Source organism: Anarhichas minor, unplaced genomic scaffold, assembly GCF_050575085.1.
Source record: "Anarhichas minor isolate MPS153535 unplaced genomic scaffold, ASM5057508v1 ptg000020l, whole genome shotgun sequence".
NCBI classification, from domain to species: Eukaryota; Metazoa; Chordata; class Actinopteri; order Perciformes; family Anarhichadidae; genus Anarhichas; species Anarhichas minor.
The window spans coordinates 8,454-28,446 of record NW_027466466.1 but is presented as its reverse complement, the minus strand read 5'-3'; the positions used below and the strand labels follow the sequence as shown (position 1 = coordinate 28,446).

At 40.2% G+C, this 19,993-nt stretch overlaps 2 protein-coding genes across 2 annotated transcripts in view; both read right to left on the bottom strand.

Annotated features, from left to right (window-relative positions):
- rtel1 (regulator of telomere elongation helicase 1) overlaps positions 1-13,606 on the bottom strand; it is a 42,487-nt gene extending 28,881 nt beyond the window's left edge. The window contains exons 1-7 of the mRNA XM_076095474.1: positions 13,296-13,606; positions 12,675-12,873; positions 11,826-11,919; positions 11,635-11,716; positions 11,256-11,316; positions 2,885-2,960; positions 102-186 (exon numbers count right to left, since the gene is read on the bottom strand). Coding sequence (XP_075951589.1) covers positions 102-186; positions 2,885-2,960; positions 11,256-11,316; positions 11,635-11,716; positions 11,826-11,919; positions 12,675-12,873; positions 13,296-13,397 — 699 coding nt within the window. The 5' untranslated portion in view covers positions 13,398-13,606. The remainder of the gene's footprint in view (positions 1-101; positions 187-2,884; positions 2,961-11,255; positions 11,317-11,634; positions 11,717-11,825; positions 11,920-12,674; positions 12,874-13,295) is intronic.
- Positions 13,607-14,442: 836 nt separating this feature from the next.
- Positions 14,443-18,517, bottom strand: ndufb11 (NADH:ubiquinone oxidoreductase subunit B11). The gene is made up of 3 exons (XM_076095479.1): positions 18,301-18,517; positions 16,316-16,446; positions 14,443-14,652 (listed from the first exon to the last, which is right to left on the bottom strand). Exons 1-3 carry the CDS (start codon positions 18,472-18,474, stop codon positions 14,523-14,525), a joined length of 435 nt encoding a protein of 144 aa, XP_075951594.1. The 5' UTR covers positions 18,475-18,517; the 3' UTR covers positions 14,443-14,522.
- Positions 18,518-19,993: the final 1,476 nt, after the last annotated feature.

The following is a 19,993-nucleotide window of genomic DNA, read 5'->3' as shown; positions in this document are numbered from 1 at the left end:
TTCCTACAACACAGGCGGAGAAACAGAATGTGTCACTGATGTCACCAAGAAATAAGCTCTCCCTCTATTCACAGCCATCACTCATCTGTGAATCAGCTCACCTTTGGATCCAGCAGGTAGTTGTAAGGCATAAAGATGACATCTGCTTGCTGCTTCAAGGACCGGGAGAGGTAGTAAGGACAGACCCTGCAGGAAAACGGTCAGCTTTGAATTAAAATGTATGTAGTACATGAAAAAAGTAGGAGCCATCTTAGTATCCCTAGAGGTCTGTCGTTACACAAAGCACATAATAACTAAACTTCAAGATGCTTCTAGAGCAGCAACAGTAATATTTACAATAGCATAGTCACTATACTGTATAAACTCATTAATATCAACAGATGTCACTCCTAAATAAAATAAAGACTATGCATGACTGAGTGAATTGAAAAAACAATGAACAGAGAAAACAGAAAGAAAGAATTTGCACCAAAACCATATTTACCAATCTGCTGATGTCACTCCCAGAGGCCTGTACTACGGAGCATGTTCATACACAGGCTATCTTTTGATTAACAGCCCTTACAGCCGTGACCCCTCTAAACAGTCCCACGAAACTGGTTATCAACTCAGTAAATCCACCAGCTTCTCTCAATCTGGTTGTGAGCACCTGTTTGCAGCATCTGACCAATCACAACCGTGGACACATTTTACAAATAAAGAGAAAACTATGCTATCAGAGGAATACGTAAAAGATAAACACATAATTCAGAAAGGACAGCTGGAAGAAATGACTGTCTGTGAATGTGTTTAAATCAATAGCTTCATAATATCACTGCTTCATATAGAACACCATAGATCTGACTATGATTACATGTGTCTATTCTCTAAGTTCATGTGTTGCTTGGATGTATTCTTATTCTTTCAGCTGTTAGGCTGCTGGTGTGAAACAGACTTGGTAACAATTCAAATAAATATAAAAACATAATTCATGGTAAGAAGGTTTCCTTCCATAACTTAACCGCAGCAGAGTAACGCTGCATCCAGTGTGTGACTGTAAGACAGGACTCCAAAACGTCACACTGCAACACACGGCTCACACATAATGAATATATGATGACAGAATATATACTGATTTGTCTGTTTCACACCGCCGGGGTTACAGAGGAAAGAATACGGCTAGAATATTGTCACACGCCATCAGAATACATCTGCAACACATGAACTTAATATAATACACACATGAAATTATAGTCAGATCTGTGGTGCTCTAGATGAAGCATTGATATTATAAATCTGTCCATTTACACATTCACACTGTCAGTGATTTATTGCCAGCTGTCCTTTCTGCATTTGTCTGTTTAAACTGTTGCTGTCAGTCTGAATTAGGACTTAAACGTCTTCGTATTTCTGTAATACTAATTTACGTTCTACATACTAGGGGTGGGAATCACCAGAGATCCCGCAATACGATATTATCACGATAGTTGGGTCACGATACGATATTATCACGATACTGCGATATTCTGAGTATTGCGATAACATAGGCCTATATTGCGATTTATTACTTTTTTCAACTTCAAATTATGTCCCCAAAGGAAAACTGTGTCAACATGTTTTATCTAATAAGATAAAGTTTTCAGTCTGTTCATCTCACTTCAATCATTTTTATTGCAGCAAAATATGATTGTCAAGCAGACAGACTGACCAACAATGTCATAAATGTTGCATGAACCTGACAAACTGAACTGTTTGTATTACTACATAGTCCAACTTAACTAAATGCAAACGTGTGGACTCAGTATATGAACTATAACTTATATAAGTAGGATATTAGAGTTATATAACTCAGTATAACTTGCGATGCGTGGACGTCAAGGGCAGAGAGACAGTTATGCGCTGCACTCTCCCCATGAGCCTGGCTACTGTTGGCAGATTTAACCCCGTTGTGAGGCCAGATGTCTCTATCTTTGTTTTGACCAACTTCCTACCAATCACGCTGACCCAGGACCTTTGCTGACCTCACCAGAAAACAACTCAGCACCATCTGGTGGACTGAAAAAGCAATTGATTTGATTTTTCTTGTAATTTTTTTTTCTTCTTTTAAAAAAAAAATAGTTTATATAATAAAAGATCGATACTTGGCGTCCGTGTATCGATACAATATCGCCACGCAAAATATCGCGATACTATGCTGTAGCGATTTTTTCCCCCACCCCTACTACGTACTGAGCTGTGATTGGTCAGTAGGCGGAGCCTTTATACGAGTCGATCTCTTATCTGGAACTTCACCAGCTCTGGAGCAGGTTAGGTCTTCAGCATCAGTTACCATGATACACCCAGTAAGAGAAGTGAACCTCCGCCGTGGAATTGAAAACCAGAGTTACCCTGAAGTTACCTCACTAACCCCAAACCCTGCTTCGTAGAACAGGCCTCTGGTTTCTTGAAGCACCCATACAAGAACAACCCTAAAAATACCTTCTAACTATTTAGAACCAGTTCCCGGTCAGAGGGGGATTCTGGAGCATCCTCATCATCAGGGTGGTTGCTAAGGTATCGCTACAGTGTTTAGGAGGCAGCCACAGCTCGGTCCTTGTGGCTGGTTGGGATTTGCTGGATGGCTCCAAATGTATTTGTGTAGGTTAATGGGGGATTGTCACAGTGATTCTCTGGGCTCTGTTGTATTATCAAAGGTATTAATGGAAGCCAAGTTGGGTTTTTAGGAAGCTTCAATTGTGTTTTTTCCTGCATTGAATAGTCCACATGACTGATAAAGAAAATAATCTGCAGATGAATCAATAATGAAAATCATTAGCTGCAGTCCTGCTCTCCACACACATCTATTTGGCAAACACCATGAATCAGCTGTTTCATTGGACTTATTAGTGAAACAGACAAATCTCACCTCTGTTTGTTGCCGAACTTGACCAAGTCTTCTACGTCAAGGATAGACTTCACCAGATCTTTGTCAGTGCTCTTCTCTGAGGAGGAAAAGGAAGACTTGTCAAAAAGGATACAAGGGGGGGGGGGGGCGCGCTAGCGAGCAAGATATGGAGTAAGACGCAAACTTCAGTGCTCCTGCAGAACCGACAATATTTTTATCAAAAAACAGCTACTATTACAGAAATACCAGCCTCAAAGCTCACCAAGGATGAAGTTACGTCGTTTTGAATGGTGGAAAAGCTTAATAAATACAAATATAAACCCGGCGGCAGCTCATCGCGGCCTACAAGAACCACGAGACAGAGCCCACCAGGTGACCCGGACCAACCCTCCCCCACCCGAAGTGAAAGCCCAGGTATGACCGCTGAGCGAATGAAAGCGGACATCTTATCTTCCCTAAAGGGAGATATTTCAAAAATTATAAGAGAGGAACTTAAAAGCGCGCTAGCGGAAGATTTCAATGCCCTCAAGTCCGAATTACAAGCGGTGCGGTCCGAAATTGGTAAAAACACGACCGCCATCCAAACAGAAGTTGAGCACATGAAAGCCGACATACAAGACATGAAGGGCGGCTTATCAACATGGTCTGACGAGGTGGTCGCACAAGAAGCTACGATAACCAGCCTTCAAAGACAGGTGACAACTTTAACAGACCGGTGCGAGGATATGGAGGGGAGAATGAGACGGTGTAATATCCGAACAGCTGGCATTCAAGAACAACCGGACTCCAGCTCCCCTAAAACAGTTGCCAAAATTATTAAAGAAGTCCTGCAGATGGACCGGGACATAAAGATCAACCGATCGCACCGCACATTCGCCACCATGAAACCAGGAGACTGGGAGAAACCACGAGTGATCATCGCTAAAGTACACAATGACGGAGATGCTGTAGAGATCCTGAGGAGAGCCCAAGAGAGCACCGCTGGTCTACAACGGGAACCGGATCGCTATCTTCCCAGACTACACACCCAGCGTTGCCAAAGCCAGAGCCGCGTTCATGGACATACGGTAGGCCCTACGAGGAAGGAAGGGAGTCCGCTACGGTCTACTGTACTCAGCCAGACTCCAGATTTCACACAACAACGAAGACAAAGAGTTTCTGGATCCCAGCAAAGCCATGGAGTATGTCCAGAAGGTGGTTATCCCAGCTACTGAGGCTGCTGACTAAATGTATCCCTACCAGTACTGTTGATCACAGTAAGGACTGACCAGTGAGTTTTGCAATTTCACATATTGGCACATCATTAGGGCCCGAGCAACCGACAACGTCGGGCCAGCGAAGGCCCTATTGAAATTGTACTCGTTTAGGTAAACGTACGCATGGTTGGAGGACTTGCCATGCATGAAAACTCACCAAATTTTGGGGACTTATCAGGCCTGGTGAAAATAGCCATCTGAAAAAGAATGCATCTTTCTGTGTATAAAAATGGCTCTCTAGCGCCCCCTACAATTCGGACCGGCGACGCTCCTCGGTCAGTATGTCCGATTTACTTGAAATTCAACACATGTCCAAATCCGCTAGATCTAAAAAAAAAAAAAAAAGCCTCTCAGACCCCTAAGCTCCGCCTACTTAGATTTTCCGCCATCTTGAATTTAGTGAAAAACACATTTTTGCGAACTCCTCCTACACGCTGGGTCCGATTTCTATATAATTTGCTGTGGATCATTAATGGACCTATATCATCTAAAGTTATCAAAAGCTTTTTTTATATCTCTTTGCATTTACAAGATATGGACCAATACACTTCTTAGGGGCGTGGCATAATATCAATACACATAACTTCTCAACCATTTGTCCTAAATTCCCAAAATATTCAGCATATGTGCACATCGCATCCAGTAACATACCCTGATAATTTCTTTGCATTCGACCACTAGGGGACTCTACACTTTTTGCATTTTTCAGCCTTCGTACTTTAACGAACTCCTCCTACAGAATTTATGCGATCTTCTTGATATTAAAATCGAGAGTTTCCGTGGAAAAACCTTGACGTGGCGTGGCGGACATTTTTCCTCATTGTTCATGAAAAAGGAAGTTGTCATAACTCCAAGGTACATTATCCAATCTGCAAAAAAACGTCTTATGCATGATGCTACTTCAAGCCTAAACATACTTCAATTGAAAAAATTTCAATAACTCATTGCGCCGCCTACTGGCTAAAGGAAATGTCTGATGTAACTCAGCTGGACTTGTTCCAAACGGTCCCAAACTTCACATGCTTGATAACACTCATGGCCTGAGGATGTCTACAAGCTAATTTTCCCTAATACTCACAGCGCCACCTGCTGGTGAAAGGAAATCTGCGTTTTTTTGACAAACACCATCCGATTTACATGACTTTTACACCATGTGGTTTACACTTGATATAGAGCTACATAATGCACGTGTTCTGCAGCGCTAGGCAGTGGATACAGGAAGCATCGGACTATTTGCAAAGCATCATTTCCAGCATCAGGCGGTCCACGCGGGATTGAAAACGTCTCACTCGCAGATGCGCTGTCCGACGGTCGCGGACGTTCTCGGACGCGCTGGACGGAGTCCCGCCAGCACCCCCGACGCGCGGGAGGATGCGAGGGCCCGTTCATCGCTGCTCGCAGCTTTAATTATGATTATCATTATATCATTATTCATCTTTATTTTATATTTAAATAATATTTTTTTTATATTACTCGAGTCACACCTGAGAAGGGAAAAGGAAAAATGTTTCTCATAGCTAATATTTTTAATATACCCATCTCCATTACCAGGACACAAACCCTTATAGCCTATACTGTGCCCGTTATTTCTATTCATATTGCTTGTATCATTCCGCTATACTTGCTCACTGGCAGCTACCTTAAGAGGAGACTACTGATACACCTTTAGCTCTGCGTGCAACTCAAACACTATTTTACCATGAGGAGCTGTTTTGACTTCACAGACCTATGCCAGGAACTGCAGGGGCCTGAATGGCCATTACTCGACACCGTCCTTTTCTGTGTCTACTTTTCTTTTCTTTTTTCTTTCTCCATTCCTTATCTTAGCACACCCATAGCATAGTCAATTCAATCTCGACTGTGCACTGTTGCGACTTGCCCTTAGTGGCTAGGGACTAGGTCCCACCTGACTGTTGTTAATGTTAGTTAACAGCAGTTACAACTGTTGCGTTCCCCTTGTTCTGATCCCACTGTTCTCCGGGGATCCTACATTGGATATAAGAACAACAAGTTCATCATCCATTTTTCTTAAATACCCTTTTTTACCCCACCCCCATTGGTTTCATTATCTAGTCCAACTCTCCACACTCCACATAACAAGATACATGACCCATGTGCTGCCTGTTTGCTTCCGCTTCCCATCTCTCTACACAAACTCCCAAAATATGCAAATTACATACCGTATGTAATGGACCCACTAAAAGTTATAAGTTATAATGTCAAAGGTCTCCATAGCCCTGTTAAGAGAAAGAAAATTCTGCATCAGATGAAACAGGCCAACTGTCACATTGCATTCCTTCAGGAAACCCAATTATCTGACGCGGAACATGAAAAGTTGAAAAGGTCTTGGGCAGATAAAGTATATTACTCTTCACACCGGTCAGGGAGAAAAAAAAAGGAGTATACATACTCATACACAGACAAATTAATTTCACACAAACACTAGTTCATAAAGACACGGAGGGGAGATATATTTTAGTTAATGGATTAATTGATGGCACAGAAGTGTCCCTCATAAATGTATATGCACCTAATGAAGACGAGCCGGGCTTTATCAGGACGTTGTTCAATAAGATCCTACAATATAGTTCAGGGCTGCTACTGATGGGAGGAGACCTGAATTGCGTAATGTCACAATTAATGGACCGACAACCTGCCTCTAAAGCTCCACTCTCTAGAATGAGTAGAATGCTCAAATACCAATCCCTAGAAGCAGGCCTTGTAGATATATGGAGAAGCAAGTTTCTGAGAAGCAGGGATTTCACCTTCTATTCAAGCAGACATACATCCTATTCAAGGATTGATTATTTCTTTACCACTAAGGCAGAGAGATTCTGCCTATAACTATATCCGACCACGCACCTGTGGCACTAAAATGGGATATAGGCCAAAGACCAACATCTAAACAATGGAGACTTAATGCATCTCTCTTTAATGATAAAGAATGTACCTCCTTTATCACAGCAGAACTCAAGGAATACTTGGATATCAATACCTCGGCCGAAACATCATCTCTTATATTGTGGGATTGTGCCAAAGCATATATTAGAGGCCGTATTATTTCATTTACTTCTGCTAGGAAAAGAGGAAAAGAGGCTAAACAGAGCGAATTGGAAGATAAAATGAAAGACTTGGAACATAAACATAAACAATCTGCGTTGTCCAGTCTCCTAAAAGACCTAAACACAACCCGGAGAGAACTCAACAGCCTATTATCAGATATAATTGAGGGAAGTTTAAGATTCACAAACCAAAGATACTATGAACACGGTAACAAGGCAAGCAGATTATTAGCATTTAGATTAAGAAAACAGCAATCATCTAATACGGTACAGAAAATAAAATCCAAAGAAACGTTTGTTACAAAACCAGATAAAATAGCAGAATCCTTTGCAGAGTTTTACGAATCTTTATACAAAAACACGGATACCTGCTCTGATGATGCAAAACTTACAGAGTTCCTAAATCCTATAAAGTTAACTGAACTGACAGAATCAGCAGCTAAGGAATTAGATAAGCCTATTGAGGAATGGGAGATCAAGCAGATGATCTCAACACTCAAAAATAATAAAAGCCCAGGACCAGATGGATATATTAATGAATTTTATAAAACCTTCAAGGATATGTTATCACCACTGTTGCTAAAAGAATACCACCATGCATTAGAATCTAAAACTATGGCACCGTCTTGGACTGAGGCAACTATAGTGGTAATTCATAAAGAAGGTAAAGACCCCACAGAGTGCCAATCCTACAGATATCACTGCTGAACGGGGACCTGCGCATTCTAACAGCAATCTTAGCAAGAAGAGTTAATCATGTAATAACTGGAATCATCCATCCTGATCAGACGGGATTCATCACTGGAAGATACTATGGCGATAACTTACGACGCTTATTAACCATAATATCCCATCAAAAAGAAGAGAAAACAGAAGCAATGATTATGTCCCTAGATGCTCAAAAAGCATTTGACCGGGTATCATGGCAATATTTATTCCAAACACTAAAACGGTTCAAATTTGGCCCCAACTTTTTAAATTGGATACAAACATTATATTCATCACCGCAGGCAGCTGTTAAAGTTAATGGACATAGATCACAAAGATTCACATTGGAACGCGGCTGCAGACAAGGCTGCCCTTTATCACCCCTGCTGTTTGCAATTAGTATCGAACCCTTGGCCCAACTCATCCGAGATGACAACAAAATAAAAAGGAACTGTAATACATAAAGAAGAACATAAAATATCTCTTTACGCTGATGATGTATTATTATATCTGAAGCAGCCTGCTTCAACAATACCACATCTAAAAGGAACTCATCTCAAAGTATGGATACTACTCAGGATACAAGGTAAATGTGGAAAAAACAGAGGTTATGGATATCAACGGTAACATCTCAAGAAGTGTAAAACTCCAAAGTGGATTTAAGTGGCCAAAAGACGGTATAAAATACCTTGGCATATACATTCCCCCATCCTTACAGAATTTGTACGAGGCCAATTATAGTAAAATAATTCGGTGCATTGATAGTGACCTGGAACGATGGTCTACGCTCTCTCTCTGTCCCTGCTCGGTCGTGTTGAAAGTATTCGCATGAATGTTCTGCCCAGACTTCTCTACTTATTTCAGATGCTACCTATAGAAGTTCCAAAACCAATTTTTGATAACCTGGATAAAATCATTTCCAAATTTATCTTGCAAAAAAAGCGTCCTAGAATTAGACTTAAAACCTTACAGCTATCTAAGCTAAATGGAGGCCTTAAACTTCCAAACTTAAAATATTACTTCTGGGCTGCACAAATGAAACCTTTGATAGCGTGGATTCAGAATAACACATACAATCGCTGGCTTAATATTGAGAAAAATTTATGCCCAGAGCCCTTACAAATTTTGCCTTTTTTAGATGCGCCCATAAAAGAACTGGCAGAGTGGACTAAGATCACTCTTAAAATCTGGAACAAAATACAGACATCTTTTGGGCTTCCGAAGTTAACTTCATTATTAACAAGTATTGAATCTATGAAGACCATCACACCTAACAATCTAGACACGGGCTTTAGAAAGTGGTCAGATATGGGACTGGTTTACCTCCACCAGCTATTTAATGAGGACAACCTCAAGACATTCGAGCAGCTGAAAAAGGATTTTGATCTCCCCAAAACAGATTTCTTCAGATACCTACAATTGAGAACTTTTCTAACAACACACAAAGACTGGGGAAAGTTTGTGAAACGTACGCCTATAGAAAGGTTTTTAATGGAAATACAGATGGGGAACGAAGATAAGAAAACAATAAGTAAACTATATAACGTATTTCTATCTATGAATCTACATAATTCCCTACTGATAAAGCAGAGATGGGAGGCGGGAATGAACATTATCATACCACAGAATACCTGGGAGGAAATATGCACAGTAGGGCTGCACAATTATGGCCAAAATCATAATCACGATTATTTTGATCAATATTGAGATCACGATTATTTATCACGATTATTCATTAATTTTAGGGACAACATCTTTTTATTGCACTTTCACGTTTAAATGAACATGAACACTTCCATTGTTGTGCTACATTCTGGCTAATGTACAAATCTTTGCATCAGACTGGTCCTTATCACAGTGCATCTCGTAGAAGGAAAATATAAATAAAATAGTATCAACACTTTTTACCCAAAATTAAATCAACAGAGCACTGCTTTCACTTCCATGTTGTGCTACATTCCAGCTAATGTACACGTCTTTACATCAAAATAAAACGTATACGGTTCTTATTCACCTGAAGCATTTGATTTACCTTTCACACGACACCCGTGACCGTCTGCTCTCTGTTCTGTTGTCTGTCTCGCTACTCTTCTACTAATACCGGAGTCGACTGCAGACAGAACTTTTTTTGAGGCTGCCGCTGCAGGGTGCGCGCATGACACCTCCCATCTCGTTCGCCCCCTGGTGGTTGGCTGACTGTTAGTTGAAGAAGCGCTTGATTTGATGTGTAGCAGAGCATGCATTTTAAACGTCAATATCGCTGACGATCATGCTCATTTAATTGTGGCAGCCAAAATCGTGATCGCGATTAAAATTCGATTAATTGTGCAGCCCTAATGCACAGAGGCACACCTAGTTTCAAACTCAAACGGAAAATAATCATCAGATTCTTCAGAACACCAGAAATAGTAGCCAAGATGGGCCCAACACATTCCAACTTGTGTTGGCGGAACTGTGGAACACATGCTGCCAATCACACACATATATTCTGGCTATGCCCCAAGTTAAATGCATACTGGAGAGAAGTCTTTGACGCCCTCAAAGAGATATTCCAACAGGACATCCAACAAGACCCCACAGTAGCACTATTGGGAGCGATACCTGAAGGCCTGGATGGGAGGGCCAAAAAATACCTTCTGAACATACTACTCACAGCAGCATTGAAGGGTATAACCATCAGATGGCTAAAACCAGATCCCCCTACATACAATATATGGATCCAAAAAGTATGGGACATCTATCAAATGGAGCGAATCACATATTCATTAAGGCTCCAAAAGCCTATCTTTACTAAACGATGGAGTCCTGTCATAGCATTATTAATACAATGAGGGTTACTATATGTTGCTAGATCTGGTTGAACTGATACCTGTTAACTCTCTCTATACACACACACACACACACATTATACACCATCCTCTCTGAAAAGCATATATAGCACCTACAATACTACATTCAGGAGTGGACAATTGTTATTTCTTCATCCCTTGTTTTTATTTTTTATCATGGATGCATGTAATCAATTATCTATTCTTATTATTTTCCCCCTCTTTTTCTCTTGGAGTTAGCACCATCTGATGTTTGTTGTTCCTTCTGTGCGTTGTACATTGTACCTGAATACCATGTGCACCAAGACTACATACAGCTGAAAAATGGACAAAGAAAGTACCTGTCTGAAAATGCATGTTGTTATGTTGTTGAAAACTAAATAAAAAGTGAGTTAAAAAAAAAAAAAAAAAAAAAAAAAAAAGAATACAAGTAGCATTTAACCAACAGAGGTTAGTCCTCCCGGTTTGCTCATTATAGTCATTTAGTGTTGCCTCCCTGATGTCGACTGTATGTAGTTAAAACGTGTTGTCACATTACCTTCAACGTTATTGTAGTAGACACATGACCTGGTGGAAACTTTTCCTCTGCACATGTGGACCTGAAAAACAGGTGATAGCATGGAATCCACAACAAGGCATGTAATGAAATCTGTACACATGGGTTCAATACCCCCTTTCTCCCTCCAATGCCAGAACAACAACTTTCCATGTCTTCTTAGAGACCCCAAAGCCCCAGACTACTCCCCCATTCTGACTATTCTCCCAGCTCACCATTTCTGCTTAGAATCTCAACAACACGGACAATGAGCTGGGACAAATGTGGAGGATTCTTTAGGACAGGTCAGCTGACACAGGACCCAAAACAAGGGTATTTGCATGTAATCTTACAGCGTGAACAAGTGTAGTAGTTTGCTCACCTTGACATGGTTGCTCTCCTGTCGCATCACTTCCTGGTTGATACACAGCTGCTCTCTTGATCCCAGCACACACACCTTTGGACTGAATCAGCAGAGAGAGAGATGTTGTACATCAGAAAAAGGCACTGCACTAACAAAAGGCTTTACTTGCATGAAGTGCATCTTGTACTGTTTGGAACCACATTGTTTACCTGTATGAGGTGTTCTTTAGCTCACTGATAACCTGTGCCAGCTGAGAGTGAGTCCTGGAAGCGTATATGATCTTGGGAATATCTGTGTAGTAGGCTGAGAAACAATAACAGCACATAATAATTACATGAGAGTTACATGAATACCATAGAGAGCAAAGCCACTTCCCTTCTGATGAGAAACAAAGCGGTTTTGATCCTGTTTGAATTGTGCCATGAATTACACATACAGTATGATGTTTGTGAACTTAAAAGATAATTCTGGACGTCAACAAAGTTGCAGTTATATTACAGACATATATTTCACCTGAAGGGGAGGGGCACTGCCTCTCTATAGTGATGGAGAGGTTAGGTCAGCAGCTGATTCTTTCTAAAGACTATACTGGTATGAGCAACTCTGTCCCCTTGATGTTAGTGCAGGATTAAAGCACCCAGCAGAGACTTGGGATGATGTGAAAAGTAGGCTCGTTCGAGATGAATCGATCACCGGTGATCTCCGCACAATGCATGCTGGTTAGATTTGTCCGACTTGATCCCGACTTTCTCTGATGTCATGAACACATGGGCAACGATAACCTCACGAGAGCGAGGCGATGCAGTCGGCTGTGTGTGTAGTTCTGTTTACCTGCTTACATCGCTGCAGACACACCTTGTGGAGAGCTGGTTTGCAGTTGCTAACACTGTACACTGAGTCAGGTGATGTATGAGCTCAACAGTTCAAAACTCATTGTTGTGTTTACATGTATTAAGCCAATACTGGATCCTGAAGAAGACAGCCCCTGACACTGTAGACTGCACTGAGCCGCCTGGTAATATGATGTGAACATACTCGGTGAAAGGATGTGAACATACTTGGTGTGGCTCCGTCTGTAGCAGCCGTCCCCCAGGAGGACATGGGTGTGTTGGGGAACATCTCCTCCCCGTTTAACTTCTCTGCTATCTTGCGGGCAGAGATGGTGTCCTTGAAGTGCTCTCTCCAGGCCAGGGTGGCACACAGCAGGCACAGAGTTTTACCAGTACCTGTGGGACTCTCCAGAACCCCATTTTGCTTCTGAAACAAACAGGCACACATGAAGGTTTCATCTTTGAAGAGAGCATCTGCCAAACTCAGCAGATTTTAACTCCTGACAGAACAAGGATTAAGATGATTCACAAGTCAGATTTTAGGTGATTCTGCCACTTCCAGTGACCTGGAGATCAAGCAGCTGTCAATCAGCTCTTCACTTGTTGTGCTCTGGGGTTTGTTTCGATGACAGATTATTATGGCAGCTAACACTTTTTAAAAGTTGTCCTATGTTCGTTGGAAAAGGCAGCAGCTTCGGCCGTCTATCACACAGATGACTGTAAATGATGACAGAGCTCTTAGTCCACAAGCAAGAATGACGTCTTTTACAAGTGCAACATAAACGTTACACCAATCTAAACCAATGAGACATTACATGTAGGTTAACCCATGACGGGACTCCGCGTTACCTTTTGAAGACACTCAATCACTTTGCCCATGTAGTCCTTCTGACAGTCATATGGAGGAAAAGGGAAATTCACCGTCACTCCATTCAGAGTTAGTGAAGGCATCGTGAGTGTCCTAGCTTCACTAACAGCTGCAGCATTAACTAACGTAGCGCTAAAAAGGACGCACTATGTGAAAACTGGTCGTTGCTCCAGATTAACTGTCAAACACTTTAAAATGAAGTTAACATTTCATTGTGAACTGAGAAGTTGTACTGCTCTACTCTCTGGACATGCCTGAGCTTGGCGCCAGCTTGCCGATTTCAGGCGCGCATCCTGCTCATGCGCGCTTTACCTACGTACTGTGCTGCGTTCAAATACTCCCGGAATAATAAACACGTGTTGACACCAGCGTTGGCGCTGAGGAGGCCGGTCTGCTATGTGAGGAGTCTCCCGCAGGAAACATGCAGTTCACTTCTTTAGGCATCGACATTTACGACCCCTCCGGTGCATATTGTCATATCAAAAAATATATCTGTGCATTAATCTGGTATTCAGGTAACTACGGTCAATTTGTAATTACTTGTTTCCACTTTTATTTTTTTGATAGTTTTTTAAACATTAAAACACCAATAACTAAAAACAGCCATCAGCCAAATGCTCAGAAGCACAGACACGTCTATAGGTTCACACAGAGAATACTTAACACTCAGTAGGCTTTCTGATCTTCTGAAGGCTCCGACTGTCTGAGACTGGAAGTGCTAACTTGATATAAATATAGACACGGTATACTGAATGCTAGGTATCGGTTATTCATTAGATGTCAGCATTTCTAATGCAGACAAAAACTACAAAGGTTCTACTTCACCTCCTGCTGTATTGTGCTGGAGCTGTGTCTATAGTGCGTCTGCCATTGTAAGAATTACAGGGGTGGCTATTATTAAGTCATGGCTTAAATATTTTCATAAAGACATTGATAAGATGAATCTCTTCTGTTGCTGTTAAAATTTTACTTGGGAATGTGTGAAACACATTAATGAAAGTTAAAACATGAGGTCGATATTTTTTTACCCCACCTTCATATAGACTGGAGTAGATGTGTATCTATTAGTCACACTGAAAAGGGTCCAATCACTGCTGTTTAAAGAAGTCACTGTCCACACATAATGACTCAATTCAACAAGTACATCATTTATTCTGTCATAGTGAAATACATTAATCATGAAATAGAGCAGGTGGATGTTGGACATCCTACTCCTCTCCATCTGTGGTCAGAACGATCTTGTGTGGGTCGTAATAGTTCTGGTCTATGAGAGGAAGACCCTCCTTCTCTCTCTGCTGGACCACACGCTCTGCCTCCCTTCTGGCCCACTGCCGCATGCTGGAATGACAGACGAAGAGAGAGAAGGAGGGAGTGAGGAAGAGAAACCTTCAATACTAAACATTAATAATAAACCTCAGATTGACTGTTGGGTGGGTGGCCACTTGGGGCTGAAGATCACCACAAAAAGCTTAAAAGCAGGAATAAATAATCAACAATCAATGCTAAAAAAAAAACGAGAGACAGTCAGTGCGACTACTGACAGTGGCAAGCGTGTGGCTAGTCAGTGGCAAGCGTCAGTCAGGTGTCAGGACTGTGGCACGTCAGTGGCTAGTCAGTGACTAGTCAGTGGCTAGTCAGTCAGGTGTCACAACAGCGGCAAGCGAGCGGCACTCGTTCGGCACCCGTCAAGAAGCTGCCGAGCGGGCGGGGCCACATTTCCTGAGAACACCCATTGTTGTTACGATTGGATTTTGATTAAACTATATTACGAACCGTATTGCATCAAACCATCCACAGATTAATCGAAAACTTGATTCTTGCTGTGTACATGGATAAATGAATATTAAATCGCATGTAGTCAACTATTGTTGCTAACATACTCACATCGGCCCACGTTTATTTATTTATATTTATTTATTTTTCTTCTAATGTTACCCTGGTATGTGCTATAGACAAACAGTTTTCTTGCATACGGTCGGTCATTCTATTGCCTTGACTTTTATTTTGACTTTTTTTTTTTTTTTTTTTTTTTTTTTTTTTTAACTAATCGGACTACCTGTCTTGCTTTGCGTCGTTCTTCAAAAGAAAAAACAAATAAACCATAAAACAGACTATCAAAACGTACACGGACCAGGGGGGCACACTCCTCTGACTATTGGCACTGGCAGCTACTGACACCTACATCTAAGCAGAGGAAGAGTGAAGATATTTTCAGACATGTATTTTTGGATTGGACTTTTTATGGGTTTTAACTTTAAAACGTTTTTATATATATATATACTTTTAAATGATAATAAAACGGATGATTTATTTTCATTATTTTAGCCGATTGTTGTAAATAACTATAAAAGAAATAATTTGGAAAGAGTGTATTATGTTCCCTTTTGTTTCAAAACCAACAAAATCATACTTAAATAAAATGAATGAGAAACAAAGAAGTACAGCGTGGTTACTCTCAGGATGTATACAGAGAACGGGTGGCTCAGGTGACTCAACTAAAATCCATACAATGATGATAAAACTGATTTAAGGCAGCTGACCAATCGTAACAACAATGGGTGTTCTCAGAAAATGTGGCTCCGCCCACTCAGCTCAGCAGCTTCTTGACGGGTGCCGAACGAGTGCCGCTCGCTTGCCGCTGTTGTGACACCTGACTGACGCTTGCCACTGACTAGTCACTGCGGTGCCAGAAGGAGGATCTCGGCCTTGCTGAAAAAAACATCTTCAGGTACTATGTATTAAAAATGTCAAAACACAGTTAATCTGCTTTATCAGGACCATGTGATGAGTGTCGAGTCTGCTTTTGAAACATGTAGTCAGGTGATGTAGTCAAGTATTTTCTGTACCAAAAAAACATTTATAAAAAGAGCATGACACTTTCACCCTGTCCTTTAACAGAAAACCTTGGCTCAGCAGACCCATCATTGTATTACACACATCATCTCATATTTGACAGCAAAAATGGTAGCAGATGTGACAAGATGAGGAAGTGAGAACTCACCCGTGGTCTGGTAAATAGTGGATAAACGTTCCCCCTATAACGAGAGCCACTGAGATGCCGAAGAAGAAGCCCACCCTCATGTTCCACTCATCCACCACAGGGTCACTGGAGAAGCCATGGTAATCTGGATTCTGACAATTACAGAGGAGGGGCATCAGCTACAGCAGCCATTCCCAAACACTGGGTCGCAGGAGATTGTATACAGGTTGCCAAATAAAAGTGAAGATATTTATTCCATAGTCTTTAATTTAACATTTCTTTCTGCAGTACACTTTTGAGCCACACGAGGGAGTCTGAACGTTCGTGTTCTTCTAATAATTGTAATCTACTCATTAAATATAGACTGATATGAAAGACTAGTGTACATTCTGTTTGTTGAACTGATGAGGAAATGAAGACTCTACCTAATGCATTTAGTTGGTCTCATTTATAAAGTATTTCACATGTTTATATCATATATGTTTTCAATAACTAAACAAAGTTGTGATTTATCAAACATACATCTCTTCTAAATGGCTGGTTTACCTTTTCAAAGTATATATATAAGATGATGAGGAAATGGCAATGAAGATGATCAGGAATGTTCATTTACAGACAAATTCTCTCTTCCCCTGATTATTATTATTATTATTATTATTATAATAGATAAGGCCTGTTGTGAATTGGGTTGCGATGGCTTGTCATCGTTAAAAAGTGTATCCCCAGAAAAAAAGTTTGGGAAACAGATACAGTACAGACCTTCATAAATCAGCCACTTGTTCCCAGAGGAGCCATAATAATTTGAACGACTGTCATTTGAGTGTTATCAAAGTGACTGTATCTAGAAGACCCGACTGATACTTAGTCAATTTCCATACTCACTACAGCAACACAGGAATAGTCTTAACAAGTTTACTGACTAGTACTATTAGAGAAGGCGACAAGAAGATTTTCAATGTGCTGAATATTGTCAGACTAATGTAAAGTCAATCATAAATCCACGGAAAAATCCAACACCTGTGAATCTACCTGGTGCATGCAGTGTGTGTGTGTGTGTGTGTGTGTGTGTGCGCGCGCTACACGGCTGAGATTGAATATAATGGCTGAATAAAAATGTCTGGACATCCCCTCCACTTACTGACTCGGACTCAAACGGGTCCATTCCTGAGAGTGCAGGGACTCAAGCACACTTTTCTGCAGACTTCAATTAGGAAGATTACACATAATCCATTGTATATCATTGTGACAGTGTAAAATTAATCAATAATGTTAATAGTACAAATACAATAACTGACATCTGTCTTTTTAAACATTCAATGTAAATGTGTATAGATGTTGTGAAGATTGATAATGCACACATCTACCAGCATAACACATAACAATCGTGTACATATACCAAACTACCGTAGCCGTGCATGTCTCTCTCTCTTTGCTGTGTTCTGCTGCAAACTGTACCTCAACCAAATATTGACAGGAAGGGGGTCATTTTATGTTTGAAATTAATTTAGTGTGTGTACTTCATGTAGTGTTGTTAATGGCGTCAGTTCCATTCAACAATAAAACGCATCACTGTTACATAAAAAAAAAAGCATGTTTCAGGCTTAGCTTGTTTGGACTCAGTACCTGGATGAATAAAGATGAGTCTGCTTTAATCTAGCTGCATTAGTAAATATGTGATGTGATCAGTGTACAACTCTTATGCCTGTACGTGTCAGAAGCACAGAGACGACAACCACTCTGATAGTCGTAAACAACCTAAAGCTACGAACGCTGAACATGTAAGTTGCTGATGTACACAAACGTGTGTGTAGCTCAAGCTAGCTAATGTTACCTAGCTCATACGTTTCTCTGCGGGTCCAACATTAGGTATTTTAGAGTAACAGCATTTTTTTTGTCAGTCTAGTAACCACCGTCTGCATGTCTGCGTACATGACATAAAGCTAAACTTTATTCGGTTAGTAAACGTTTACGAAGACTAAATGATCGTACGACGGAGAGAAACTCACCTTGACATACGGGCTGACCTCACTGTGTCCAGTCTTCTCCGCGGCTGGGTGGAGCTCCGTCACGGCGGTTGAACCAGCAGCACCGGTCGGTTTTGACTGGGAGATGAACCGGGCCGGTGGGTTTGAGAGTAACCGGGGCAAAGCGGGCCCGAACCGCGACAGTCGGGTCAACATTTCACCTGTTTGTGAAGGATTGTAATGACCCGGAACCGGAAACAAAAGGTTAAGTCCTCTTCTTCTTAATTTCCTCAAAGTTAAAGGGAGTATTACTGCCACTAGGAGGTGGTCGATGGTAATGTACCCTCAGGAATCTGATGTAGATGTAACAAGCCATTTAAATTGCTTTTCTATAGTCTATGTGGTGAAACAGAGTCAACATATTATACTAAATAAATATATTGTAGGCTACTGACCAGAATTCCGGTCTTTAGTCAGGCTTTCAGTATCATCCATAGTGCAGACTGACTTCTGTTCCTGGTGTGGTGGACTCTCGCTCAGGTCTGCCCAAGAACATGCTAATTACCATATAATATATAACAATATTTATGGTCCCCAGAGGATTATTCAAAATGTTGGTCTTTGTTGTAGCCTTACTGTCAGGACAACATGTGAAGTAGTAGAACAAGTACTGAAGATTCAGAAAGAGCGTGAACGGACTCGGTAATATCAGTTATGCAGTAATATTTATCTTAACTGACATTAGCAAACCATGAGCCAGACTAAGTAAAACTGTAGCAGCTAAATACCTAAGTGAACTGATCTGAACAAGAGTGCGGTATTGATGATTTCCTGCTCCACGTTATATAGTCTGATCTGTTCTATAGAATCTATAGTTTATATATAGACCATCAGGGAGCGTCGTGAAGGTCATGGCGATGCTAATCCCAGCGGGTGCTTGCTACACCATGTTACACAGACACCATTGGCATCGTCAAACATTTTCAATATTTCATATTTAAACTGAAAACATTAAATGAACACAGATAAGTCATTCAAGTATATACATACGTATATACATATACGTATATACATATACGTATATACATACGTATATACATATACGTATATACATACGTATATACATATGTATATACATATATATATACATATACGTATATACATATATATATACATATACGTATATACATATATATATACATATACGTATATACATATGTATATACATATACGTATATACATATATATATACATATACGTATATACATATATATATACATATACGTATATACATATATATATACATATACGTATATACATATATATATACATATACGTATATACATATATATATACATATACGTATATACATTTATATATACATATACGTATATACATATATACATATACGTATATACATATATACATATACGTATATACATATGTATATACATATACGTATATACATATGTATATACATATACGTATATACATATGTATATACATATACGTATATACATATACGTATATACATATACGTATATACATATACGTATATACATATGTATATACATATATATATACATATACGTATATATATACATATACGTATATACATATACGTATATATATACATATACGTATATACATACGTATATACATACATATACACATATACGTATATACATACGTATATACGTATATACATACATATATACATATACGTATATACATA

What these genes read in the sequence shown, in the direction of transcription:
- ndufb11 (XM_076095479.1), bottom strand. Translation starts at nt 18,474, where the DNA reads ATGTTGACCCGACTGTCGCGGTTCGGGCCCGCTTTGCCCCGGTTACTC. An exon ending in AGGTCAGCCCGTATGTCAAG is followed by an intron (nt 16,447 to 18,300) that starts GTGAGTTTCTCT and finishes TGTAATTGTCAG; the next exon opens with AATCCAGATTACCATGGCTT. An exon ending in CACTATTTACCAGACCACGG is followed by an intron (nt 14,653 to 16,315) that starts GTGAGTTCTCAC and finishes CTGTCATTCCAG; the next exon opens with CATGCGGCAGTGGGCCAGAA.